Here is a 26739-nt window from a genome sequence, read left to right on the forward strand (position 1 = left end):
TTATCTTGGATTTCAGGTGCGACCCTGTTTTGCCTTGTTTTTGCCTTGTGGGGAAGGAACTGGCTACAGAGCTCAGAGACAGGAGCTGTTTGCTCACTGTTTGCTCATCACCTGTAAAATACCATCCCACTGTTGAATCACAGTGGTGGCAGCGTCATGCGGTTAGGGTTACCCTAACCCTAACTATCCCTCTCCAACCTGACAGACGTTCAGAAATCCATAAAACCGACCGAATACAGTGTGGTCAGGATCAATGTCCACTGACACTGAGACCGCTCAGCAGTAGTGAGCATTAACACAATCATATAGTATGATCATTTGAAATGAATGAACCCTGTTAACATCTTGACTTAGAAGTTGTTTCTTTCCCTGTGTACAAACTGAAAACAAGAAACTGCAAAGGGTTACAGTTGCTTTCTGTCAAATCAGATATGGAATAGTATGAAAATAGTCATGTTTGTGGACACAAATGTCCCACTGGAACATGCAGACAACATGCTTTCATCCAAATGACAGACACAGATTGTGCCAGTAAAATCTAAGAGTTTTTTTTTTTTTTTTTTCCCTGTCATAGTTGAACATCTGACCGATACAGGAGCCCAGCAGGATCTGTCCTTTGCCTAATGACCAGTCTGACATTGCACACAGACAGACTGAGAATGTGGATTTATTTTTCTGAGACATTTTATTTTTAACCCGGCAGATTGTAATTCACGACAATGACCTGGCAAAGACCCATTGGGGGAGGGGCAGAGATTTGGGATTAACTAAGTAGTCCTGTGTGTAATATGTGAGTGAGTGAGATGAAGAGAGGTAGACTAAGTAATGCGGCGATTTTGAGAGCAAGTGAGGGAAACAGAGAGATGAGGACAAGGGCAACGAGGCCTTGTCCTCGACCAGTTGAATCAACAGCTTCTCTCCTCTGGCTAGAACACGCTCACTCTGTTTATGCCTAATACCACAGACATGCTGTCATACACGCGCACACAGTTTTTATTCTCATCCCCCCTCCTTTCCTTCTTTTCCTTTATTCTCTCTCTCTCCTTTTCTCTCTTTGGGACTTTTACGTGTTTGCCTCGTTGCCCAGTAAAGTCAGTCAGTGAAATAACCGAGTCCGGAGGAGGAGCAGAGTACAAAAGAGGAACAGGAGGACAGCGATGATAGCTCCAGTATGTGACAACAACAACAACAACAACAACATCAACACACGTTTGTCCTTGGGGTTGTTCCCAACTGCTCAAGTTGAGGCAGAGGTCACATGACTCTTAGACACATTATGACGAATAAATTGTTTTGTTGCTGGGTAAGACAGTAATTTGATACTGTCATTTTAAATGACACTTTTGAGTTTTGAGTACACATGAGCACTAAAGTTAGTAGCTCATCGATCAGGAAGTGCCATTTATAAACAGAGTAAACATCTTGGATTCCAGATTGTTTGGACAAAATTATGAAATTAAGGATTTCTGACTTTTTGACACTATATAAACTAAACAATGCATTAATGATAAACGTAATCGGCAGGTATATCCACTCATTTCCTAAGGTTTAATGCTGAAATAACACAAATGGCTAGTAAGGAAGCCATTTGAATTTTTTCTATTGCTACAGAGGCAGCATTAGCTTTAAGAGCTATTTACTTTTGCGTCTCAAAGAAACGTTATGAGTGCAGCTTTGTCCTTTGTTCCTTTACTCACTGAGGGCTGTCTCCAGCACTTCAAAGCAACACCAATGTTAACCTTGGTTGTTTCCTTTACTAAAGTTAGTGCACTGGATGGCTAGTCTTGGCCTGTCTCATCACTTTACTAGACCCAAGGACATACTGCTGCTCAGAGGACTTATAACCTCCTGCCTTACAAGGAAAAAACCCTGAAGCTCTCTCAGGCAACAATCATCCTCGTGGCAAGAAACTATATTCAGCAGCAGAACCAAAATAGCCACTTTATAAAACACTACTTGAATATTATGGAGTTTTTCCTAAACTTAAGAAACTGATTTAGATTGGTAAGTTTTTGCTTCTCTTAAATGGGTTTAGACTTTGTGCATATGAATTGTTTAATGGTTGAGTTGCACCGTTTTTGTGCAGATGATGTGACACTGTTGGCAGAGTATGTTCGATAATGTACACGGTTCAGCTCGCACAAAATAGGGAAAGTAAGTTGGTGTTTCATATCTGTTCATTTCTGGAGTCACTGTACTCAAAGATGCAAATATTTTATTGTTGCCATGGCAAACCTTTTTAAAACTGGATAAGGTAAACAGTCAGACTCCGCTGGTACGGCTTTTCCTTAAATGTCTAGCATAGCAGATGAATTTGGACAAACTGAAATATTTCACATGCATCAGTTTTTGCTGCCATCAACACCTGAGTCTTGTATGTGTAATTTATTCAGTTTACACTGAGACAGTGTTTTTTAGTTTTGATAAACTTTTGTCATTATCCTTTTCATTTTTCATTATTATTTCATTATTATTCTTTGCTTTGTTTTTATGTTTTTGTACTTTGTGTCACTTTGAGATTTGTGTTAAATGGAAAGTACAGCATAAATAAAATGTATTGTTGTTATATTATACTTAAATTCATATTTGAAAAGCTAAAAAAAATAAGGCAGCACTTTTTATGTGATTAATACAATGCTTTTTCAGAGCTGATAATAATCCTGAATATTTATCCTCTTGATACTTTTTGATTGCTCACCTCGTCAAACACACTCCTTCAGGTTGCCCCCACAGTGTGATATGATGAGTGGTTTATGGTGGTTGTGTTGGCACGCTGACAGTATTGACTATATCAAAGAGCGTTAGCAGGCAGATTAGCCCGCTGGGCAGCTGGGTTTTCCCTCCTGATTTTAGAGTTTCTGCAGATTAATGAAGGGAGGGGGGAAAATGCAATTTTGTTTTGTCTTTTTGTTTTTTTTTTAATACATTTGGAAATACGTGCTTTAATTAAGATGGATTAACTGTTTAATCTGTGCAGCACGGCGACATAGTGGTTAGCGCTGTTGCCCCACAGTAAGAAGGTTGTGGGTTCAGTTCCCGGCCTGGGGCCTTTCTGTGTGGAGTTTGCATGTTCTCCCTGTGCCTTTGTGGGTTTCCTCTGGTGTCATCCCAGACATCATGTTTGGGTTAACTGGTGACTCTAAATTGTCTGTAGGTCTAAGACTGAGTGTCAGTGTGAGTGTGGGTGGTAATTTGTCTCTGCCTGTCTTGGCCCGTCTTGGCCCTGTGATGGACTGACGACCTGTCCAGGGTGAGCTGGGATTGGCTCCATGATCCAGAAACGTATAAGCCGTTGAAGATGAATGAATAATTGTTTAATCCATCTTATGTTTACTTTTTGTTCTATGTTTATGTCTTAACTAGCAGTAGTGCTACCGCTGTGTATTTTTGCCCAGTCTGCGTGCGTGCGTGTGTGTGTGTGAGTGAAGATACCAGACAAAAACATTAAAAGTTGTCCATGCACGTACTTGGATTTGCTGTGAGACGTCTCTGTCTCTCTCTCCCCCTCTCCCTGCCGCTCTCACCTCTCCTCATGTTTGGTCACACTGCCCCTCTCAGACAAACATAGCACTCAGTACTGGAGGTGAAGCTGTGAAAGGGAGAGCGCAAACACAGAGAGGCAGAGACACAAAGCAGAAAGAGCAAAATAAATCCGAGAGGTGCAGAGAGAGTGAAAGAGGAAATGAGACAAATCACAGCCTAAGTGCAGTGCAGCTGAGGACTCAGTGAATGCTCACCCAGCTGGCATAAGGTTGTCCACACTCACCCGGCTGTGAACGAATGTCTGTGTAGGATGGATTTCAGTTTGGCCCAACAGCCTCAGAGCAGGAGCAGCAGCTCTGTAGATGACCATCAGTCCCTTTGGATTATTTCAGATGGTGTTGTGTTGAATGGGAATAACAGCGCGCAGAAAGGAAGATGGTAATGTGGCAATCTGCTCTGTTTGCTGTGAGACTATTTTACTTCCATCATTTCTTAGAAGTAGGTGTTGGAGAAGCTAGTTCAACTTTAAACTTTGTTGATTAAACCTCAGATGATGTCTTCACTCCACTCTGGCTGTAACATAGTCTCTCTAAGAGGGTAAGACCTAGGTTGTTGTCAAATGAAACTATCCTGTCAGAGGCTTTTGCTTGTGTCTCATAGTATTCATCTTCATCAAAGTCTGGATTAGTCACATCTTTGAGTCGATTAATGGATCATCTGATTAATGTATTAATTTTGTAGTCATTTTTTAATCAAAAATATTGAATATCAACTTACTGAAGATTCTCACTTGTAAGGATTTTCTGGTTTTCTTCAGGTTTTCAACTAATGGTCACCTTTCATTAATTTGAGTCCTACAATGTGCAAAAAGCTAGTTTCTTTGCAACATGTGGAAAATCTGACACATACAGCAATTTCTCCTTTTTAAATAGTCATGCAGAGTCATATATTTATTATTTCCTGACAAGCAGCCCTTTATGTTGAAATGTATGAATGTACTCTGACATACAGCATAGCTCCCATAGCTTACACTGGCTCCTGCCCTCCGCCAGAGTGTTTTGACTCAAGGTGAGGGTCTCAGGTTACCGAGCGCTGAGGCAGATTTCACAGACCAGCCACTGTATCTCCCTCCTTCATGTATGCCCACTTACTGACGTGTGAGTCATTCAGGAGCTGGAGCAGATCTGGTCTGAAGAAACTGCGTGAGGGCAGGGATGATGGAGGTGGGTGCTGTCTGGTTTGTAGATGTGATCTCAGAAGATCAACATTTCATTTTAATTTGGCATGTTGAGAATCGCAGGCTGCATGTCCCGAGGAGAACATTTCTGAATGGATGTATTTTCCATTTGTTACACCTACCTCAGCTGCAGAGAGGGTGTGCCCTGCTTGTACATAAAGTTGTTTTTGTTTGGCACTCTCTGTCTGGGAGGATGTTAGTTGGAGAGCTGAATTTTAAAATGCCCGCCCAGCTCTCCTGTAGGTTTGATTTGGCTGTACGGTGTGATGTGCATGTGTGTAAGTGTGTATTTTTCCCACCCTGTTTCCTGCAAATGTGCCATGTCATTAAGACCAGTGTCCATTAACCCGACTATTCCTGTTTGAGGAGTGACCTCAATGTTTGGGTATTTGTTCCTGTGTTCGCCAGCTTACACAGAGCATCTTTTTTCTCTCAGCAGAAAGACGTCTTGTTCGCTCCTTGTGATTCATTGGAAAATACACAACAGTCAGCTCCACAGCCCAGTTAGCAAAACTACAAATCCCCTCCTCCTCTCTACTTTGAGCCCACTGGTTTACGCTGCTTTGGCCGCTTTTAGAGTACATCTCTGATGACAGCTACTTTGAGTCAACATGTTGAACAAGCTGATATAGCTTTTAGGCAGTTGTACAAAATGTTAAACTTTCAAGTATTTATTTTCACTCTCTGAGAAAAACATGCAGAGCTCATTTGTCTGTTTAAAAACTTTTTCAGCTTAGATGTTGGCAGAATTTCAAGAGATTTAAAGTTATCTATTTCATGTATTTAGATCTTATGAGGTCTGATGAGCTTGACAGAGTTGATCAGCTGTGTTTTCACCTGTTTTTCCTGTATCCAAGTGATCATTTTTGGTTGTTTGTTATCAAATCAGCTGGTGTGAGTTACATTAAGCACAGCTGTGGGCTAATTACAGATGAGAGCTGTGTGTCAGTGAAAGCTAAGTCACACTTTCATATAATAACACACCACACGCACACACAGAGCGGAGACATGTCAGCTCACTCAGGAGGAGTTTAAAGATGCGCTTAAAGTCTTGGCTCATTCATAATTCCCTGACGTGTTTTTAATGACTTAAACATAGGCCTCACTGCCTCCTGACTGCTACTTCATAGCCACCTTCAAACCGTCCTGCTGATCAAGGCCGTCATGATTAGTGTTTGCCTTCTGCAAGCTCCAATTTGCTGATCCCCATGAAGCTACTAAATATACTGTCTGGCCTTCTCGGTGCCTCAGCGGTCATGTACAGTAGCTCTCCTCAGCCTGTGTTTGTGTCCAACCCCTGGGTAACGCAGCTTGTGCCTGTGCTCTGATGTCACCAGGTGTGTTGAGGTAGAAAATCCACAAGATGCTGCACTCAGAGAAAGAAACTGATAAAAAGGAAAATGAAAAACTTTTGTGACTTCCTGTGTACTTTTTGTAAACTTTTAGTAGACTAAAAAGGTACAAAAGAAGTCTCAAAAGGTCTTTAGGAACAGCTTTTAGGCTAAAAGGTACAACACCGTATGTCTCAGGTACATCCATTTACTCAAAACAAAATCTGACAAAAGATGGGATTCGGTACATTTTTTAATCTCCTTTCATCCTGCAGATTTAATGATGCAAGTTTTAAATAGCCTCAAATTGTGAATTATTTACACAACTGGAGGGGCACTCAGACCTCCACCAAAGGCTTTTTGGCTTCACTGGAAAAAACAAACAAACAAAACAACAACAGCAACATAGTAAATTGAGCTCCATCTGCCTGATTTACTTCTTCTTCTTCTTCTTCTTCTCTGCTTCATGCTCCAGCTCTCCACCAAATTCAGTGCAAATGGGTTCAGTACATTCTCCATAATCCTGCAAATAATCACATGACATAGCCTTGTGAGTTTTTAAAATAATGCCCAGAGAAGCAAAGATCTGTTAGTGTTTGTCATCTCACTTCTTTGTTTCTGTGACAAAGGAAAACTAAAGCTAAAATTATAATATAATATAATATATGTAATATATGGATGCAATTTCAGTAAAATAAAACATGACACAAAAAATCAAAATGTAAACGGAATTAAGATATTTTTTAGATTTTGCCCTTATGATTGTCAATAATTATAAAAATAGTACAATTATCAGAGAAATTAGATATGCAGGGATGTAGCATTTGAGGGTTAAATATTAACATAGTTCACAGGTGAATGCAGGTCTTCTTTAAATGGGATGAAGAATTTTGGCATGCTGCTTTTTCACTATGAAAGAATTAAACATTTGACCGGCATTTGTTTTAACAAGCAAGCGCCCCATAATTAAACACATTGTGTAATGTTCTGTGCTCTGCTTTATTGATTGGTCTGCAGTTTGTCATTTGCAGGGTTTCTGCATCACAGCTAAACCAGCTAACTGCACAATTGCATTTCCTCCAAACAAGGTGGTCTGTCACTGTCAGTATTTCAGTGTGTCAGTCAGAAAGTTGTCGTTGTGGAGGGAGTGAGACGAAAAGAAGAAGAAAATCTGTGTTTTTTGTTTGTTTTTGTGTGGGAAGTGCAGAAAAAGAGGGTTTTGAAACAGTGGTGGAGTCAAAATGACAGTTTGTACTTCACATTTGAACTTTTCATGCAGTGTTTTAATGTATTTTAGATAATTACTGAAATACTTTTTTTGCTCAAAACCTTTTGCTGAATAATCCTATAATATATATGGTTCACTGGTGTTCTAGGTGTCAAGGGATTATCAATTAGAAATATGGACAAGTAGCAAACACCTTTAATGAGCGTAGTAGAGAGATGTTTTTTTTTTTTTTGTGTGAGTATTTGATTTTTATATTATGTGTGTATTTTGTGTGGCTGAAAAGGCACATGTTGATCAAAGTACAAGATTTATGGATCAGATACTTCCATAACATATATGTTTTAGGAATCAGTTGTGAGGACCAAGTCCTTAATTTTTTTTTATGCCCTTCAGCTTTTCTTTGGATGGGCAGCAGTGTTTAAACTAGGTTGTGTAATTCGGTAAAAAATCTGAGATTCTCAGTTCAGAGGATAAATCGCAGACATCAACACAGGAAACTGACTCCTTTCATGCTTATTTGGAATCTCTATCAGTGTTTGAGGATGCTTTGAAGTTTGGCCAAAGCACATCAGTTGTGCTCATTGTGCTTCTCATATGTCACAATTCCTAATTTTTCAATTTTCATATTATTATTTATGAGGATGCTTCAGTTTATATACAGTAAAAAAGCACCAATTTGTGTACTACTGTACAGTTATAGCCATATACTTCCTGTCCCTCCTAAACTCCTCATCTTTTCTTCTGGATGAATTTACTGTCTGGCACAATATTGTTTCATTATTCACTCTTTCCAAGATTTAGTTTGTCATCTATTACCAATTAGTCAACCTATTATATTATGTAATATATTATAATGGGGGATTTGTTGTGACTTGATGGCCCGATTATGGTTTAAACCAGAGGACTTTTGCTGCATGTCAGCCGAAAACAGTAAAGTCACAGTTCAAGGCAGACTGCAGAAGGGGACAAATGTCTCAGAGGAATGTACTAAGTCACCATGAATACGTGTATTTTTTTTCATTGTAAAATATTTTGTTCTTGTCCAGGCAGGAAGCCGCTTGACATCAAGAATGTTCAAGGACTATTTCTGTATCATAATGACACTGGACAGAGATATTCAAACTGTCTTCAGCTCACGCACTGGGACATCTTATCCACAGTAATGTGAGCATAGTCATTTATTTCAGTGGCTGAGTGCAAGAGGCCTGGGTGTTTATATAGAGCCATGTGAATCTGCAGCGAGATATGCTTGCCGGGCAGAAAGGCAGGCCCATGCAGCTCACTCATCTAGCACATACTGGAAACAGACACACAAATAATCACATTAATAAAACACACACATACACTGCAATGCATTTATTTCTTTATAGCATTATATATTACATTTTCAAGTCAGTATTTAAATGTATCCTTGTAAAGGTAGCCAATAACCAGCTAACTCATGTTAACAGTAATCTTAATTACGTTGAATTTTCACTGTCTAAATATCAAAGTGGAAACAACTGTGAAAATCACTGGCATTATTTAAGCATTGATGAAGCAGGTGCTCATTGTCTTCAGGATGGGAAAACAATTGATTTAAAATTCATGAGGTCTGAAAAAAATTGCTGTGGTTGTTCTTCTGATGCATGCAACCATACTCATCACCCACTTATTTGAAAGTGGTAGCAACTGCTTCCATTACTGTCCTCCTCCTTCTCGTCCTGCTCCTCCTCCGATCATTATCACTGTGTTTTGTCCCAGCAGGGTGTGGCAGGACTGACCACAAAGCTCTGAGTCACTGTGTAGTTTCTGGAGCTGTGGGGACAGCGGACAGGCTAAGATTCCAGCGTTCTTAGCTGATAATGTAACAGGATAAGACAGAAGGATGTATTGATGTGCTTTGTTGCTTGAGAGAAAACTGGGCGATAAGAAACAGTAAACAAAACATAACCCTAACAGTAACCCTGCCTATATCAAGGCTGTGTTGCATTCTTTTTCTGAAGGTGCAGAAATTAAGATGCACAAGAGTTTCAGGGGCAGAGAGGCAGTCTGCCAGTAGTGGTCTGAGGGGACAACAATTATTCAAGCCTTGACACACCCTTCTGTCTTTCCATCTCCCGTGTCCATGCTTGTCTTTGTTCATCGTTCCATTGGAATCCTTGAGTAGTGTGTCATGATTTAATAAAATTTCAATCATGACATCATAAAAATGTGACGTGAGCACATTTGGATAAGAACTGACTATATGGACATTTGGACATTATTGGACATTTTTGAAATACAGTCCCTCCTTGGGACTGAGAATTAGAGAAGACATCCTGCTGAGATGTTTCGCCAAAACTGATCAGGCTATGTCAGAAAGCAAGTAAGGGTAAATGTTGAACCATGTTTTTTGATTCGGCTTTGCTGCTTCTTTCCCCTGCGTTGACATTAGTCATCATGTACAGTAGAAATCTCTGAACACGTGAGGAAAAAGGGGGAGCAGTATTGATGCTGTGCGTCAACATTCACACATCACCCTTCCTGATACCATATATCTCCCCACAGAGACCCCACTCATGTATATATACATCAGCCCCTGAGGTCTGCTACCATGGCCTTCGCTGGGCTAAATAAAGCATGCCCTAAAACTGGGGAATGGGCTGTGTGTCCAGGTCAAAGGCAATGTGAAACCACAAACCAGGAAGCTAGCTAGCCTTTACAGCAGCCATCACACATTGTGTTTACTTGGATGTTTGCTCTCAGCTGGCTGACTATATGTTTCATGATGAGCACAGTCTTCCTGTTTGTACAGCAGTCTCTGAGAAGCTCAGGAAGCTGAGGACGAACGCCTGTGTAACTTACTGTAAGGCCTCGGAAAGTACAGAGGATGGAAATATGCAGTCACAGCAGAGGAGACATGAACAGTGGAATCAGTTATCAGAATTATTTTTTTTTTTAATCACATATTAGAATATTTTATTCACTATATGTCAGTGTGCATGTCATTTATAAAGTAGAATATTTAGCACACATGCAGATCTTAGGATTGATGCCTTTTTGATGTCATGGTTGTGAAAATGAAGATGAATGAAACTGCCTTGATTGCAGCCTTTATTTATAAGCTGAAAGTGAAATGGAAAAAAACAACGATGAGCTTTAGTTTCATCGAGTCAAAATAAACATTTCATATTAAGAGCAAAGTACTTAATTGTGATTCATCACTGCTGATAAATTGAGTCATCATATGTTTGCTGAACAGGTGAATAGGTTTGCTGGTATGACATTACATCACACAGTAATGAAATCATCTGGGCAGTTAGTCACCATGTAGACTAAGTCATCATCCGCCTAGTGCTCGTCCATACACGTTCACTGTCAACATGGTCTGTCCATCTTAAAATAATGATTAATGGTCTTGTTAAGCCTCTCTTCTGTATTTGCAGAATCTTGATTCTCTGGAGGCCTCGATCCAGAACTTGCTGTCAGTGCTGTATCCGCCCTTTGAGGCCACCGCCCCCATTCTTCTCAGCCAGCTCTTCCAGGTCATTGATAGTCGTTACAAGGGGGATGCCCTGCGGTGCTTGCTGGACTTTCTTGTCCCTGCCAAGCATATCTTAGACACTGTGCAGCAGGCTGCATGTGTAAGTCCCTGCTTTGTACTCTCCACGGTAGTGCTAAGCTTGTGTGAGTGTCTGTGATACAAAACTGCTCACAATAAGAACAAAAATCTGATAAAAAATGTTTATAGTTTGCACTTGTCCCCTTTTAGGCTCAGTACTCTGATTTACTCTTCCTCTGTGAGGGCTGGCCTCTGTGTTTACACGACCAAGTTGTCATCCACCTTGCTCCCATCAAACCCCTGCTGCTTCAGCCTGGTGACTTCTACCTCCAAGTGGAACCATTTTGTGACCAATCAGCTCGCATCGTGGTCTGCAGCCTCCTGGAAGAGGAGGGGCTTAGATTGGAAGTAGTCGAGGAGACCCCAATTCCTGAAACGTCCTATCCCTGTATATTTAGCTGTGAGTGGTTAAAGGAGATCAACCGAGGCCGCCATGGGACACCTCTCAGCTACTACCTGCTTGCCACTGAGCAGGGCGTGGTGAGGTTGCCATGGGAACGGGTGGCTGTGCCTGATTTTGTGGGCGTGCCAGAGTGTGGAGGGAGTAGCATGGCCTCTGTTCCTCCTTCATATCCTCTGTCATCTTCTCCACTTCCTCCTCCTCCACCTCTTCCTCAATCGTCTGAGACTTCGTCATCATTTCGTCCATCTCCTCAGCCTCCTACAAAGGAAACGCAGTGTAATGTAACCACTGAAAATTCAGTTTTCACACCTTCTTCACATCCCCCTGCCTTCTCTGTAGAGACCAGAATATGTCCAGTGAAGCATGGCATCGCTGTGTCACTTTGCTTGGTAGATACTACTGCTGCTTCTTCATCCAGGCTGGACAGAGTGAAAGACAGTGAAACAGAGCTGAAGTCAATAGGCTGGGTCTCCACAAACACATGGGACAGCCGCATTACTGGGGCAGATCTGGACACAGCTACAAGAACAACAGCTACTTCAAGTAAAGGCAGTCCTATAAGTACAAAAACCTGCATAGATGCAAATAAAATTCTGATTCTTTCTGAAAATAAAGGACAAGATAAACACAAAGTCACAAGCCTGCAGGATACAAGCAGAGGTGGGTCTGCAACTCAAGCTGCAGCAGAAGGAGATTATATCGATATTCTGCAGGCAACTATGCTTTTTGGTAATGCTAAGTCAGTAACAGAAGAGCAACATAAATTAGAAGTGGAGAGGCAACCACAAGCACAAATGCAACAATATCCACAGAGACAAACACAAATGCAACCACAGGCACAAAGAGATTCATACAGGCAAGCACAAAGGCAGGCAAACACACAGGCACCACCTCAGGGACAGTCACAAGCTCACATGCAGTTAACTACAAAACCACAAACACATAGTCCCCCAAGATCAGAGGCTATTGTACCATTAACAACCAACATATCCACAGCAGGACCTCAGCCTGCTCATCGACATTCCCAGTCACACCAAACTGACCCTGACTCCCTTGAAGCCTCCCAGTGTGTCCGCACTGTCCGCTTCTCAGAAAAGCCCTGTACCCCGTGCATGACAAGGAGACAAGGAGGAAAAGTTTCCATGGATCAGGAAATGAGGTGTCGACACAGGGACTCCTACCAGGCTGCTATACAAAACCCTGTTGCCTTTGGACGGGAGAAAGAGAGGGGGAATATGTTAGCTGTGCTGGTGGAGGATGGTGATTTCTCAGAGCTCAATGATGGACAAAGGCCACCGGGGACTGACAGGGATCCATGGTGTGATCCTGGGATCGCAAACATGTCTCCTTTATCTGGTAGTGGGTCCATCTGTGTGGAGTCAGGAGAAAAAAACTCTGTTCCATATTGGAACTGGAGAGATTCAAACACAGAGCAAGCCTCCGAAAAAATCGCTGTGCCATTTAGGGAATCAGGGGATCAACACTGTGCCAAACCATATGGTAATTTGCATAGTGTGAATGTGAAAAATCCAGCAGTGGGAATGAGGATAAACACTAATAAAGATTTGTCCAGTTCAAATCATCCTAAACAGTCAGATGTGATGTCTGCCAAACACAGTGGATTACCATTTAGTTTGAGTGAAATTTCAGGGATGAGCATGACCCTCAAGCCTCATGAAAGCCTTCAAAACAGAACCAAAGAGATTAGTCCAAACCTTTCTAAGTCTCTTCCACAAAGCATAAGAGAATCCACGTCAGATGGAAGATGTTCATCTCTCTCCACAGCGGTGGTGGGCACCTCCGAGAAGTGTGAAGTCATCATTGTTGAAGGTCAAAATATCAGGAGAAGAGAAAATACCGACTCTTCTTCTTCTGCAGATTTACCCCAGCTTCGTGTGGTCAAATGTAAAAACAGCACAGCATTTGGACTGGTTTCACCCAAAGTCAGCAGATGGAAGTTTGCTGTTCCAAAAATGTTTCAATTTTCTTCAGATGGAGCTCAGCAGGGCAGCAAATCTGTGACCTGTAGAAATGACTATCAGACAGCAAAGCAGTCACATGCAGATCCACCTACAGCAGCAGACTCAAAGAAGATCTCCCAGCCTGTCTCTGCTCGCCCCAGACCTGACCATCTCCCCCTGGGATCCCCAGACCCCAGCGCCCACCCCCTCTATCTGGGAGTGGCATCTCTCACAGGTTAGTTTGAGATGAAGAAAAATATATTTAAAACTAACTCCTAACTTCCTAACTGTCCATCGACCATTTGTTGTTTTTGAACTAAGTCTATTCTTTAAGAAAATCACAGTGATTGTGACAGAGCTGTGGGGTATGGAGAATGAAGAGAAACCAACCAAGTGCTTTCTAGACTTGACCCGAAATTACTGCAAAGGTCAATTTGGCATTGGGTGCTACAGTGCATTTTCTCTTTTCCTCCAGGCGGCAGAGACCGGACAAACAGGGCAATAGTTGAGATCTACGGAGACCACCAAGGCTGGAGATCAGCTGTTACAAGCCAGGAGCTCCTTCAGATGCTGCTGTACTTCCACTCCATCACCAGGTAAGGTGTAAAAGTTACACTACATTTATAGACCAGGTGGAAGGTACTCTTGGTGTGTCTGTGGTCTTGTCTGTTTTGATATAGTGACTGATTTGTACTTATTTAACTTTTAATCGCTGTGTGTAGGAGAGAAATCAGAGAAGCTGGGATGACACTCATTTTTGATGCAAGGAAGATGAATCCTCAACCACAGCTTTACAAGGCCTTGATGACACTTCAGGTAACAAGCACACAGACAGATGAACTACAGATGATAAACACAGATATCAGCTGTACGGGAAGACTTGGCCACTTATTTGTAAACAAACACATGATCCATCCATCCATCCATCATATATAATGCATATCCATCAGGGTCACAGCGGGCAGACGATCCCAGCTGACATTGAGCAAGGGCGAGTTACACCCTGGAGAGATCAGTCCATCACAGGGCACACACATTCAGTGTATTACATTCTGTCAAACTAGAAAAAAATTTTGTGCAGCTTGGACTTTGTATCCCAATTTATTTGTCATTATGAATAAGAGGCTGTAATACAAAATTAAACTTTATTCTGGTTAAATTAGATTTACTGTTGCAGGAACAAAATCCCCATGCAGTGAGGTGTTTGGTGCTGCTGGTGGACAAAGACAGCAGCCACAAGCCCGAGAGATGTCCAGGTGTCCAAGTAAGCATTTTTCCATCTTTACTTTATTCTAAGTAGCTGATTATGGAGAAAGACAGTTCATAAACTATCTGAATCACTCTGAATGACCTCCATTGAATATACTTTCCTCAAATAGTGTTTCTGGTCATGCTGTGAGGCTTTAGGGATGGAAATGCACACTAACATATCTTGATAACATACACTACTGATATCTATGACAGTTTATAGACATCTATGATGACATCTATAATGCTGATGATGTTGTGGAGAAAATGACATGACAAACATTGGCTCAATTTCCATGACATTTTGCCTCAAACGAGCAGCAGGCCACAGTGATCGAGACACTGGTGTCAGTAAATTGCCCAGTCAACCTGTTTCTTCATTTCATACTGAGAACCTGCTGACATACTTCTGACATTTTTTTACCTCGAGCAGACAGATGTGGCCACGTCGATGAAAGCCTTGCTGAAGTTGGTGGAGGGAAGTCAGCTGAGCCCCCGGCTGGACGGGACTCACAATCACTGCGACTGGATGGAGCTGCACCAGGTGAGAGAGACATCTTCTTACATTACCTGTCTCCTCTTCTCCCAGTACTCTCAATTTATTTTTACTGCATATTTCATCTTCTAGAAACTATTCCCATTTGTATGTGATCTTCATGAAGCATCCAGCCTGCTGCTTAGAGCCATCAGTAGGTTAGAGGAGCCACAGAGGACTGACGCTGTACAGGTAACTTAACAGTACCTGCTTTTCTGAAATCTTTGCTATTTGGGTCTAAGAAGTTGAGTTTTAACCATGAAATATCTAACTCTGTCTTCAATCAGAATAAGGTACGGAGACATAATCATTTCTGTGGTTAGTAAAATATTGAAAGCACATAAAGACGTTTTCTAGATGTTTGAAATATAGCACCACTGCTGTTAGTTTAGTGTCTTTTTTATCCCACAGACTGTGCAGCAATGCATGATGGACCAGAGGACTCTGATGAGGGATGTACTGGAGGACAGCAAGTTGGTCAGTCTGCAGAGGGGGGGTGGGGCTCTCCTGGCCCGGTTGAGGAAGGAGAGTGACCTCAAATACCCCCATTGTGAAGACTTCAGGTAAGCACTGCCCTTTCTATGTTTACATGTGTAGAAAAACCCGGATTTGTCCTACAAACGGATTGAAATCATCTGTTCACATGGCCTGCTGTGATTCAGTCGTTGTTCGGCTGTTAAATCAGATCCTAACAAAGTTGTCTGCTAATCCTCAAGAAATGTATTTTATGAAATTTTACCAGGACAGTGACTCTAAGACTGTGCTCTAATTTTCAAGAGAGATCTAAGTATATAGAAGCATTTGTAGTGAAATACATTAGACCCAAAACATAGCAAAACACCGGACACTGAGGTGTAAAAGTAAAATTATAATCAATATTATAGTAATTAATAGGGCAACATTTACAATCTTTCAGGAATAGCTTTCTCTTTACCATCAGTGTTTCATTTTATCACACCCATATTTATTGAAGGCTGTGATTTGTCTGGTACCTATATGCAGTGATGCAGTAGACTCGGTGACCAGCCTGTACAACCACGTGGAGGAGCAGGCTCATTTCCTCGTGCAGAGGTCCAACCTGTCGCTGGAACACCTGAACTACCTGCTGCAACTCAGAGAGATGGAGGGACACTTAACTCAGGTACAAGGCTTTAACTGACCATCAAATGTGACTCCAGATTAGGCTTCAACATTAGAGGTATTGATCTATGAAAACCCACAAAAGCAGTTCACCAAATGTGGATATGATGAGGACTAAAAGTTCAGGAATTAGCCACTGTCATTTGAGATGATCTCATAGTATGCACATGCTCAGTAACATCCTCCCGCTCTGCAGATGCAGCAGTGGCTTAATATAGAAGGAGAGCGCCACCTGCTGGAGGCTGAGTCAGTGGAGCACTCTGGAGACAAATTGGAGCAGATCCTCAACAGCTTCACGGCTTTCCTTCTTGAAGCCAGTGTGAGTTTGGTTGCGTCTGCTATTCTGTCTCTATTCACATTATTAGAATTTCCCTAACTGAGTCTCTGTCGTCTTATAACTAAGGACCGAAAGCACCATGCCATTTCGCTAGTGTCGGAGGCAGAGCGGCTCTGGCAGAGCGGGCTCACCTACCCAGAGACAGAGACATTCAGGACTTTTGTCCTCACCTTCAAGTCTGGCCTGGAAGACTTCCTGTGCAGGGTAGAGGACTGCGGCAGAGAGCTGCAGATCATGGTCAACATATGTGATTTTTGTGAGCAGGTTTGTATGAGATCAGTGTTCAATGGCCAAGCAAATGAGACTTTGAGAAGAAAAACCAAAAAAACAGCCACTTGTTGATAGCTCTCTCAAGTGTTGTGTTTAATTTTTTGTGCTATTAATTTTCCAGATTAACGCAAAGTGCAGTTATGCAGCTACAGTACATAGTTATATATATCACCTTATGTTTTTCACTTTCACTAAACAAGTACACTCTTAGATACTTCAATAAAAGTTATGTAACAGTTTCTGCAGTAGTAAGAATTGTACAGATCAGCATTTATTATCTTGAACTTCACAAGACAAATAAAAATGGCATCACATCACTAGCATTAATGGAGTCCCGTATTCCTGAGCTGATAATTCGCAGTCTTTTCGGTGCCTGCAGTATATGACAGTACTGTCTCTGTTTCCCAAGTTACAGTTTTTGCGTTTTAAAATTCAACTTCTTTCGTCACTAGGCTGTTGCTCTGGCAAGTGAATGCATTGATTACTTGGAGCAGAGTCAATTAAACATTCAGCAAGTACAACAGCAACAGCAAAACCAAGACCCCGGACCGAGCGCCGCCTCCCTCTACCTGTCTGAAATAGCACACAGCTCCAGCCCAACCAGCACCAGTAGTGACACTGCCATCCTCCAGACTTTCAAAGACAGGTTCCTCCAGTTTAACGCAGAGAAATTCCAGGAGGTGAAGGTCCAGGCCAGTGATCTGCGTGGCTCCAGGGGCATGCGAGTCTGGAACGTAGCCTGGCTGAAATGTCAGGAGGCCAGACAGCAGCTTCAGGAGAGGATGCGGGATGAAGATGTAGTTCACCACCAAAAAGCAGACTCAGGCAGCAGCCGTGAGTGTCATTATGTGGATGTGGTGAGCACTAATATTCAAGCAGCAGCACCAGGTAGCCAGAGCCTGGTGGTACAATCGACCCCGGGGCCTCGGCATCCACAGTGGAGGGATATCATGTCAGGAGCAGTGGATTTAGAGAAGAGGAGGCCGATTCTGGGGAACACCACGACTTCCTCAACAAATATAGCATGTTGTAACATCAAAGCTGAGGATCACAGTGATGCTGGAAAAAGCCAGGAGTCAAAGGTCACTTCACAGTCTCCTCACAGGTATCATTTCCTTGTTTGATCTACCCATACCACATGTTTTAAAGACATTTTTTTTTTTAACTTGCACAATATAGAGACTGTTCCCAGCCACAGAAATCATCACATTGTATAAGAAATAAAAAAACAAAAGCAACTATATAAAAACTTTGGCTAAACTAAATAAAATATACCCATACAGTGTAATTCCTAAAAATAATTTATAAGCCTGGAAAACCATGTTATTCCAGGCTGCCTTACAGTATCGCTACAGTATTATATCAACTCATTCCAGTGAAACATTGCATTTAAGCACAATCTGCTGGAAATGTTGAATACCTTGTAGCTTAATTTACGCCTTTGGCATCTAACTTTGGGATCTCTATCGGAGCTGTCAGCGCTTGTTATAAAGTATGATAAGCGATCCTGTGAGGTTGAGAAGAAAGTCTTGATATCCTTGCCTTGCTACCACAGCACTGCTTGACCCAGTTTGTCATTTTCTTATAGATCAGCAAAGAGAACAGAAAGAGGGGCACAGAGGAGACAGGCGAGCAGATCGAGGAGCGAGCGAGATGCTGCTGCTCTGTCTCAGTCCCACACCATTGGCTGCCAGTGGTTTCCATGGGGACGTGGTCTCAGGACCAGGTCTGTGAGCCAAGACTCGTGCGCCACAGGAGCAGCGATGGCAGGACCATCCACTCCTCCAGAGCAGCGGGTTCGATCCCCGTCGTCCTGCTCCCACCACGGTCAACCCTCTTGTCGAATTCTGAAGGAGGCGCAGAAGTTCCAGATCTCCCGCCACAGTAGCTTCTGCTCAGAGGACTCGTGTACAAGCGACCAATGTGCTGCAGGGGGTCATGGGAATTTATGCTGCAAACACTGCAGCCTTCCCGTTGGGAAATATGAGGGGGCGTTTGGTCCTGCAAATCCGCAGGAGAGTGGCAATAATGCCCTGTAAGTTTATCGCAGTAGGCCTTGAGGAAATGGAATAACTTTACTCATAAACAAAATCATTAATGCATTTTAAGACATTTGCTTTTTAAGTAAATTTTCTGTGATAAGTCAATGAAACCTTTAATTTTACTAATCCTTTTTTGTGGAGTCTTGTGAGTCTTAAATAGATTTCATGCCCTCTTTTCTGCCTCTAAGCTGACAATGAAGTGCTACAGGTATTGTTTCTTCAGACTTTCTTTGCTTCTCTTCTTTTAACTTGGCAACATGGATGGATTACAGACCCTCAGCTGGAAGCAAACACTAACAATGAGATCCATAACATTGGAAAGTCAACAGGTTCAGTCAAAAGTGAAAATGTATTAATCCAAATTTTTCCTTTTGTCTATTCATAAAGTCACCTATTTGGAATCCACACTTTGTGAGCAGGGGAGCTACAACTTACTCAGATATTACCATTTTATGTTTCTGCTTAGGGGCCTTGTCTCCTGATCCATCCATGCTTGGCATATTGTTTTCTATTGCAGTGCATACAGAGAGTAGAAATGACAGCAACTGAGTGTGTTATGTGATAAATGTAAAAGAAAAATGTTGACTAACTCATAACTTAGTAACTACAGGGCTGGAGAACACTGAGAAAACACAATCGCCAAATTAATTCTACAATATCTTTTCATCACCAGCATGTTTCAAAAGTTAGTTTGTGCAGATCTGACTGATCAATAATTAATGAAAGTATGTAGAATGTTAATTAAAACTGAACTGAACTGTGAAAGACAAAACGAAAAAACAGCACTAGTCTACTGAGACCAGCTGAGACCAGCAAAACATTGATTGAATAACCTCCTGTTATTATCTGGACTCAACTCATTGAGTAAAAATACCCATCATCAGGTACTCTGAAGTTGCTTAGTTCCAAATTCTACCTTCGTGTAGTTGAATGTACTTCAATGTTGAGTTTGTATGTTGTGTCCTTGTCACATCAGGAGGCTGCAGTGTGTCCTGGAGGAGCTGGTTTTCACAGAGAAGGAGTACGTCCGCTCACTAGGCTACATCCTGACCCACTACCTCCCCCTCCTGGACAGACCAGACACCCCCCCGCACCTGAGGGGAAAGCGAGGAGTGGTCTTCGGGAATCTTGAGAAGCTTTATGATTTCCACAGTCATTACTTCCTGCCTGAGCTGGAGGCCTGCCAGAGGGAGCCTGCCATGGTGGCCCGTTGCTTCCTCAGACATGTGAGTGACAGCAAGTGCACAACTATGATCATAATTATTTACCTTTTTGTTCAAACTTTTCTCTTTAGCATCAAATAAAAAAAAAAAATAATTTGTTTATTTATGAAGTTATATTTATTGTTTGGTTTTACCAGATTTATTTATTTTTACTGTATAGTAAATTGCTATGAAAATACATATGCAGTTCATTTCATCATCATAAAGGTCGATTATATCCATCTGTTTTATTGCATATAAAAGTGTCTAAGTGCTTGAAAGTGGTATCATCAATAAATGAATGTCTAATATGGTTTGACCTTATTTTTCCCCACAGAGTGAGAGTTTTGGTCTGTATGCTCTGTACAGTAAGAACAAACCTCAGTCAGACACTCTTATCCTGCACCGTCGCCATGACATCTTCAAGGTAGCTGCAGTTTTCCATCTGTAAATATTGAGCAGATATTTTTTTTTCCAGCATACAAGCTCCATTTTCCTGTAAATTTTCATTTGAAATCTGTCTTAAAATTAAATTAACACTCAGAGAAGCTCACAACGCAACAAAAACTTAACCATCTGATCTGTGAATATTTATGTTATTCATGAAAGAGAATCGATTCATGTTTTGTTTTGTTTAGTTTTTTTTTTTTTTTTTTTTTTTTTTTTTTTTTTTTTTGCCTCAGTCTATTATAATTTATTAGATCAGTTGGACCTCAGTTTCTTGAGTTCAATAGATTTAAAGTAATATTTTTTTTTCCACACAGTGTGACAACTTCACTTTTATTAACTTTTGTAGCTGTACAGTACCAGCACTACATTGAAGCTATAACATATGTACTGTTATCAAGTGGAAAACCTGGACAGTAATCTTGTACACTTTCTAGTTAGTCAGCAGTGAATGTGAGCCTTTATATTAAATCACTGATGTTATATGTGTAACATAATATTTTTGGCTCCTTTAAAAATGGCAAATTCTAGAATTGAATAAAAGTCTCTTTAAGTTTGAAGTTTTATGCTGACAGTTTGCAATGATTTTCATTTCCTCCCTTTCAATCCGCAGGAATTAGTTTCATGGAGTCATGTTATGTTCGGTACATTTTCAGCTCTAACTGCTGCAGTTGTTGTAAAATCCATTACAACTGGAACATTAGTGCTTTATTTTGCAGAAAAAGCAGCAGGAGTTGGGCGACATGATGGACCTTTCATCCTACCTGCTGAGGCCCATCCAGAGGATCAGCAAGTACAGCCTCCTGTTGCAGGACATGTTGAGTCTGGCCGGCTCATACAGACCAAAAGGCCAGATCCAGGACACACCTGGAGGTGGTGTGTGTGTCCCGGGTGTGCATGTGCCTGATCTTTCAAGCTGTGAAAGAGGACGAGAGATAGCTGAGATCAGAGCTGCTGCAGACCTGGTCCAGTTTCAAATGCGCCACGGCAATGATTTGCTCACCATGGATGCCATCCAGGACTGTGATGTAAGATCTTAAAATGGTGGATCGGTCGTACTTCAAACTCTGCAGTTAAATTAAGTTAACAGTCCTGTACTCTCTTCTCTGTTGTACTTTATCCCATTCTACCAGGTGAATTTGAAAGAGCAGGGCCAGCTGATTCGCCAGGACGAGTTCATAGTTTTCTTTAGAAAGAAAAAATGTGTTCGCCGCGTCTTCCTCTTTGAAGATCTAATCCTGTTCAGCAAGACCAAGCGAACCGATGTTGGCAATGATTTTTATGTCTATAAGCAGTCATTCAAGGTCAGCACACAAGTGTGGAAGCCTCATAACACAAGCTTGTCTTTTTATTGCCGTCATATACAGCGTATTTTTCTTTACCAACCTTTTCTAGTTGTGTTATTCAGTGAAGCCCACCTAACATGATATTAGTTTCATTTCTGTGTCCCTCGCTGTGTGTTCTCTTCCAGACGAGTGACATCGGGATGACCCATAACTCTAGTATGAGTGGCCTCTGCTTTGAGATCTGGTTCCGCAGGAGGAAGAGTGAAGACACCTACACCCTGAAGGCATCCAGCATGGAAGTGAAGAAATCCTGGACCACCGATCTGGAAAAGATCTTGTGGGATCAGGCTACACACAGTAGAGGTTGTAAGAAAAAAAAAAAAAAAACACCACCACATTTTTACATCATTGCTAACCAAGAGTGTAGTTTGGAAAATGCTTTAAAGGTCTGGAAAACATTTTCTAAATAAACTTTATGTTCCAGAGCTATGCATGCAGGAGAGGGTGTTCATGGGAATGGGCTACAAACCGTACATGGACATCCAACCCAGTGATGCTGCAATTTGTGACCGAGCCGTGAGCTGTGCTCTGCCTGGGAGAAGTGAGGAGCAGCACACTCAACATTTTCCACTTCAAATCAAGTTCAGCTAAGTTCTGCCACATTGGTCCAGACTGAAATGTCCCCTCAGGAGGAATTGTAGCAGCCTTGGTGGTCCTCTTAATTTTCATCTTTCACCATCATCAGGTCAATGTTGAATTTGGTCACATACTATGCCAAAGTAACTGTGCAATTACTTAAATTTGCATCAGCCCCAGCTGTATTTTCAGTTTGGTGATTATTAGAAACTTTTAGTGTGCTAATACATCAAACTAAAAGGAAATAATGTAAACATAATTTACATTGCTCCTCCTAACCATTAGTGTGTGAATATTGTAGCTGTGAATATTGTAGCTGTGAGCATGCTAGCGTAAGAGATCTTATAGCCTTACAGAGATTATATTTTCACTATATCTTATTTTCAGTAACAGTTACTGGTTTGGAGGGTGAAAACTGAAAACTGAGTAAGAGCTTTTAGGTGTTTTTTGCGATTTTACATCTTAAAATTTTTTGGTAGCCAAATCGAAACTAATTTACCTAATTTGCTTTTCCTATCTAAACCAAATTTAACAAAACTTGAAATGTTTGAGAAATAAAATTTTTGCTTGAGTTCTCATTATTGACCCATGCATCATTTTCTTCTTGATGACATCTATCCATGTCTGTCGTCAGTCCCTGTGGCGTGTTGTTCACACAGGAGCGTAGATTATACCCGGCCACATTCGATTGGCTCGGGGAGCACGGCTTCCACCACCCTCAGCCAATCATCTTCCTCCTCTGGCCGGGGCTCACTGCCTCCTGCCGGTTATCCTGGGAACCATTCGCAGGGAGCGGAGACCGGTCCGGCCGCCTGCTCCTTCAATGAAGCTGTGACAGACAATGAACTCAACAATCATCGTCTTCATCGTAACTGTGAACAGTGGAAAGCACATCATCCTCTGAGTGAGTTTATGTCAAGGCTTGTTTTTGTTATTGTCATTTAGACACAAAATAAAAACCTGAATTCTGTAGGAAAATTCTGATCAAATCCAATCAACAACTTTAATCAGTAGGATGAAAGATACTTTTGTGAGGACTTTTCCAGTTATTGTAGATTTGACGAATCTGAGGTTTTTTTTTGGTTTTTGCGTAAAATAACAGTGCGGCATGCAGCAATTCACACATCTTTACTAACGTGCACTGCTAATGTTTTTTCCTCAATGAATTATTCATTGGATTTTTTTTTTCTCTGTGTTAAAGTAACACATGAAATCATCTCTCACTGTCTCCTAAAATGTTTGATCTGCTCCTCTTTTAGCGGACAGCACTGAATCATCTGGGGAAGGCATCAACTTCTTCAGTGGCTCAGAGTGCAGCTGCTTGTCGGCCATAGGTGGAGAGGTAGTGGACAGCTCCTCCTCATTGATATCCCACAGCTCAAAGCCTCGCTCACCACTGAATCAGACACCCAGCCAGAGGAGAAGCAGCTCGCCAGCCACTATCAAAAGGAAGCCACGTGCTGCCAGCAGACCGCCACATTTGGCTCATGCTCAGGTACAGATTTAGCCTACTTGTTGTATGTATATAGTGTAAGGTCATTGCTTTAAATACATGTTGCTCCTCTAATGATCAGTGGTACAGGTTGAAAAAAATATTTTGTGTGTCAGTGAGTAAATCCAAGTATGAATTAGAAATTCTGTTCCTGAAAAACTTTTTTTTTCCAAATGGCAAACAAATGACATGTTTCACAGAATAATATTTCAATGGGATGAGTGTCGTTAAAAATATAATTGGTTTGTTTTCAGAGTGATGACATTATAAACGCTAAATCAACAGAAATTTAACCCAGGATTTCCTGCAGAGGGTAAGCATGCAATGTTCGACAAATAAACGAAACAGATTTTCGTCTTCTTTATTTTGGGATTTTACGGGTCATTGAATAATTTGTGCTTCAAATATTGTTGCAGATTATTTTTCAACAGAACAGTTTGGTCCTGTCGGAGGTCTCCTGGTCGACCTTCAGCCAGACGTTAATCGGCACGACAACAATAATGAGGCTTGATGCTTTGTCTGGTCACATTGCCTGCTTTGTGTGTCACTGCAAGACAACTATGCAACGGCATGCAATAACAACTTTCAATAAGAACTGTAACATGTAACTCTCTTTCCCTAGCAGAGCCAGATTTTTTTATCTTTATTGGCAAGTTAAATATGTGAACTGTTATTTTACTGGCTTCTGTGTCTGGTTGTCTTAATGTGCATCTGTGAAGAAGATAAGATGTCATATTTATAGCTGCTGTTAAAATCAATAGTTATGTGAAACAGTGATACAAAACAAGCATCTGTGCTTCAGAGTGGACCCCACATGTGAAACATTGCGAGTCTGAAGACAGACAAACTGAAGTAAAGTCTTTCTTTTTGTGCTCTGTTTAATTTGACAGCAGAGAAAGCCTTCATTTAGAAGGAACTGTTTCTTTATTCCCTTTTGAGAGATGGACCACATTGTTTTGGTTACAAAAGGAAACTTAATGGTGGCCAAATTCCTGGATAGATCTCCTGGCCGTGAGCTCAGGATAGACTGAAGAGCCACAGTTAAGTGAATGACTATAAATGGAGAAATGTGTGGATAGGGGGAGATATGGAAGGGTGTAAACTCTTCGATGGTGTAGTGAACAATATAGGGCAATAATTAACAATAATGAATACATAGATATTTATACCTTTGGCCTGTTGTTAACTACTGCTGTCTCCTTGATCAGGTTTTGGGTTTTTTTTTTTGCCATTTTTGATTGTTATTCTTGGAGTCGGAGACCACTTGCTGATTTTATGTCTGGATTTAGAAAGTACTCTTTCTGTTATCACCTCATTCATAGCAGAGAGAAAGACGAGGACAGACAAGGATGTGCACATTATAATCCAAATTAGAGAAGCAACACAAATATGGTACACTCACAGTTCATAGATACCAAATGCTTAAAACCAAAGACCACTTCCTGTTATTTAGGGTCCACTAAAGGTTCAATACTCATCAGTGTTCCACCTTAACCCACATGACCATTTTCATATTAAATGCTTTGAATTTTTCTTAACAAGTAATGGAAAAAAGTGTTAATATTTTTTATTGGCCATGTGAAATGAATGGTAGCGAAATGATCTGATTCTGAGCTCATGTTGTTGACTTTATTTTCTTTAAAACCACTGACTTTGTATAGCAAGGCAACACATGCTTTTTCTGTTTTCTATAATTAGTATTCTTAATCACTGACCTCAGCTTTTTCTTTTATGAATTTTTCAATCATTTGATTCTTGAAATGCAGGTCAGTGAAGATGTTTTTTTTTTTTTACTGTCTTTGCTTTTTAAAGAAGTTTCATTTTGTATGGTTGGTTCCTCTGAACTCTGTGCTACCTTTAGGAGGTGATGAGCCAGACAGTAAGATGAGGACACCATTGTGAAGATGTTTCACTTCCTTATTCCACAGAGTTACTCCTCAGGACAGTTTTCGTATTTCAGAGCTTTTCATTGTCACTGTGTGCAGGTTTTATTTTGGCACAAACACTACAGGCCAAAATATAAATCTTTTCTGAATTCTTTATTTTATGTTTTAATGATGCTCTTCTAGCTTTAATTCTGACAGAAATACTTTTTCTGGTAAAAGAAAATGTAGACTTTCTTTTTGTACTACACTTAACTGTTCTTTTGATCAGAAACCTATGTGACAGGAAAACCATATACTGTAATCAGGTTACAGTAACATGATGTGTTCATTTTCTGCTGCATAAAACGTAATTCATCAGTTTTTCATTTATTCTGAATTACAGCATTTTGTTCATGTTCAATCATAAAGTAATATACGCTATAAAAAAAACTACGAAAAAATTATTTTGGATTGGTGGTTTCATTTTTATATATCTGTTAGATAAGTTGTGTTATATTTATATATAACACAACTTGTATATTAATTTGTTTGTTTGTTTATTTGGACAAAAACTATTTTAACAGAGGCATGACTGTTAATTTGCTGACTAAGGACCAACATGTGATTTCACAAGTTGCTTTTCAGCAACAGCCTTAAAGTCCACAGTCAAATTGAAGAATAAAGTGAAGTGTCCCTTTGCCTTTCCTAACTAAAAACAGAATTACTGGTGTAGTGACTAGACAGATGGGGGCGTTGCGATCGGATTTCACATGCTACAAATATCCCTCTGAGGCCTGTGAGGTTGTTAACTAATGAGCACGGGCTGCGCTGAAGTGCCACCTTCACAGAAGTCAAGAGACAACCTCTCCGCTGCAAACATGAGTCAAGGTAAGGACGAGAAATAACCTGAATTCTGCAATAATACAGCTAATACAAACGCATGTTATTAGTGGAGTGTGAAATCTACAACTGAAGATGAAGTTTCTGTGTTACTTCATAGCGTGACACTATTT

At 41.0% G+C, this 26739-nt stretch overlaps 1 protein-coding gene across 5 annotated transcripts; it reads left to right on the forward strand.

Moving 5' to 3' along the window:
- Window positions 1–3754: 3754 nt before the first annotated feature.
- On the forward strand, window positions 3755–26159 carry LOC115046732 (uncharacterized). Of its 5 annotated transcripts, XM_029507299.1 has the most exons (25): window positions 3755–3921; window positions 10687–10884; window positions 11013–13461; window positions 13702–13822; window positions 13949–14042; window positions 14404–14490; window positions 14908–15018; window positions 15103–15201; window positions 15421–15572; window positions 16012–16150; window positions 16346–16468; window positions 16553–16750; window positions 17209–17861; window positions 18345–18791; window positions 19775–20024; window positions 20338–20427; window positions 21167–21323; window positions 21375–21475; window positions 21581–21751; window positions 21919–22096; window positions 22218–22334; window positions 23004–23273; window positions 23629–23864; window positions 24116–24174; window positions 24278–26159. In XM_029507299.1, the coding sequence occupies exons 1-24, from the start codon at window positions 3919–3921 to the stop codon at window positions 24152–24154; spliced, it is 6483 nt and encodes a 2160-aa protein (XP_029363159.1). In that variant the 5' UTR covers window positions 3755–3918; the 3' UTR covers window positions 24155–24174; window positions 24278–26159. The 5 variants fall into 5 exon arrangements, 4 of the variants coding, with proteins under 4 accessions (XP_029363159.1, XP_029363156.1, XP_029363157.1 ...); XM_029507296.1 differs by having other exon boundaries at window positions 21152–21475; XM_029507297.1 differs by having other exon boundaries at window positions 21167–21475.
- The last annotated feature ends 580 nt before the right edge of the window (window positions 26160–26739 follow it).

The sequence above is a fragment of the Echeneis naucrates genome, chromosome 7 (assembly GCF_900963305.1).
Source record: "Echeneis naucrates chromosome 7, fEcheNa1.1, whole genome shotgun sequence".
Taxonomy (NCBI): Eukaryota; Metazoa; Chordata; class Actinopteri; order Carangiformes; family Echeneidae; genus Echeneis; species Echeneis naucrates.

What these genes read in the sequence shown, in the direction of transcription:
- LOC115046732 (XM_029507296.1), top strand. An exon ending in GAGAGTGGCAATAATGCCCT is followed by an intron (nt 18,792 to 19,774) that starts GTAAGTTTATCG and finishes TTGTCACATCAG; the next exon opens with GAGGCTGCAGTGTGTCCTGG. An exon ending in GAAAGCACATCATCCTCTGA is followed by an intron (nt 23,274 to 23,628) that starts GTGAGTTTATGT and finishes CTCCTCTTTTAG; the next exon opens with CGGACAGCACTGAATCATCT.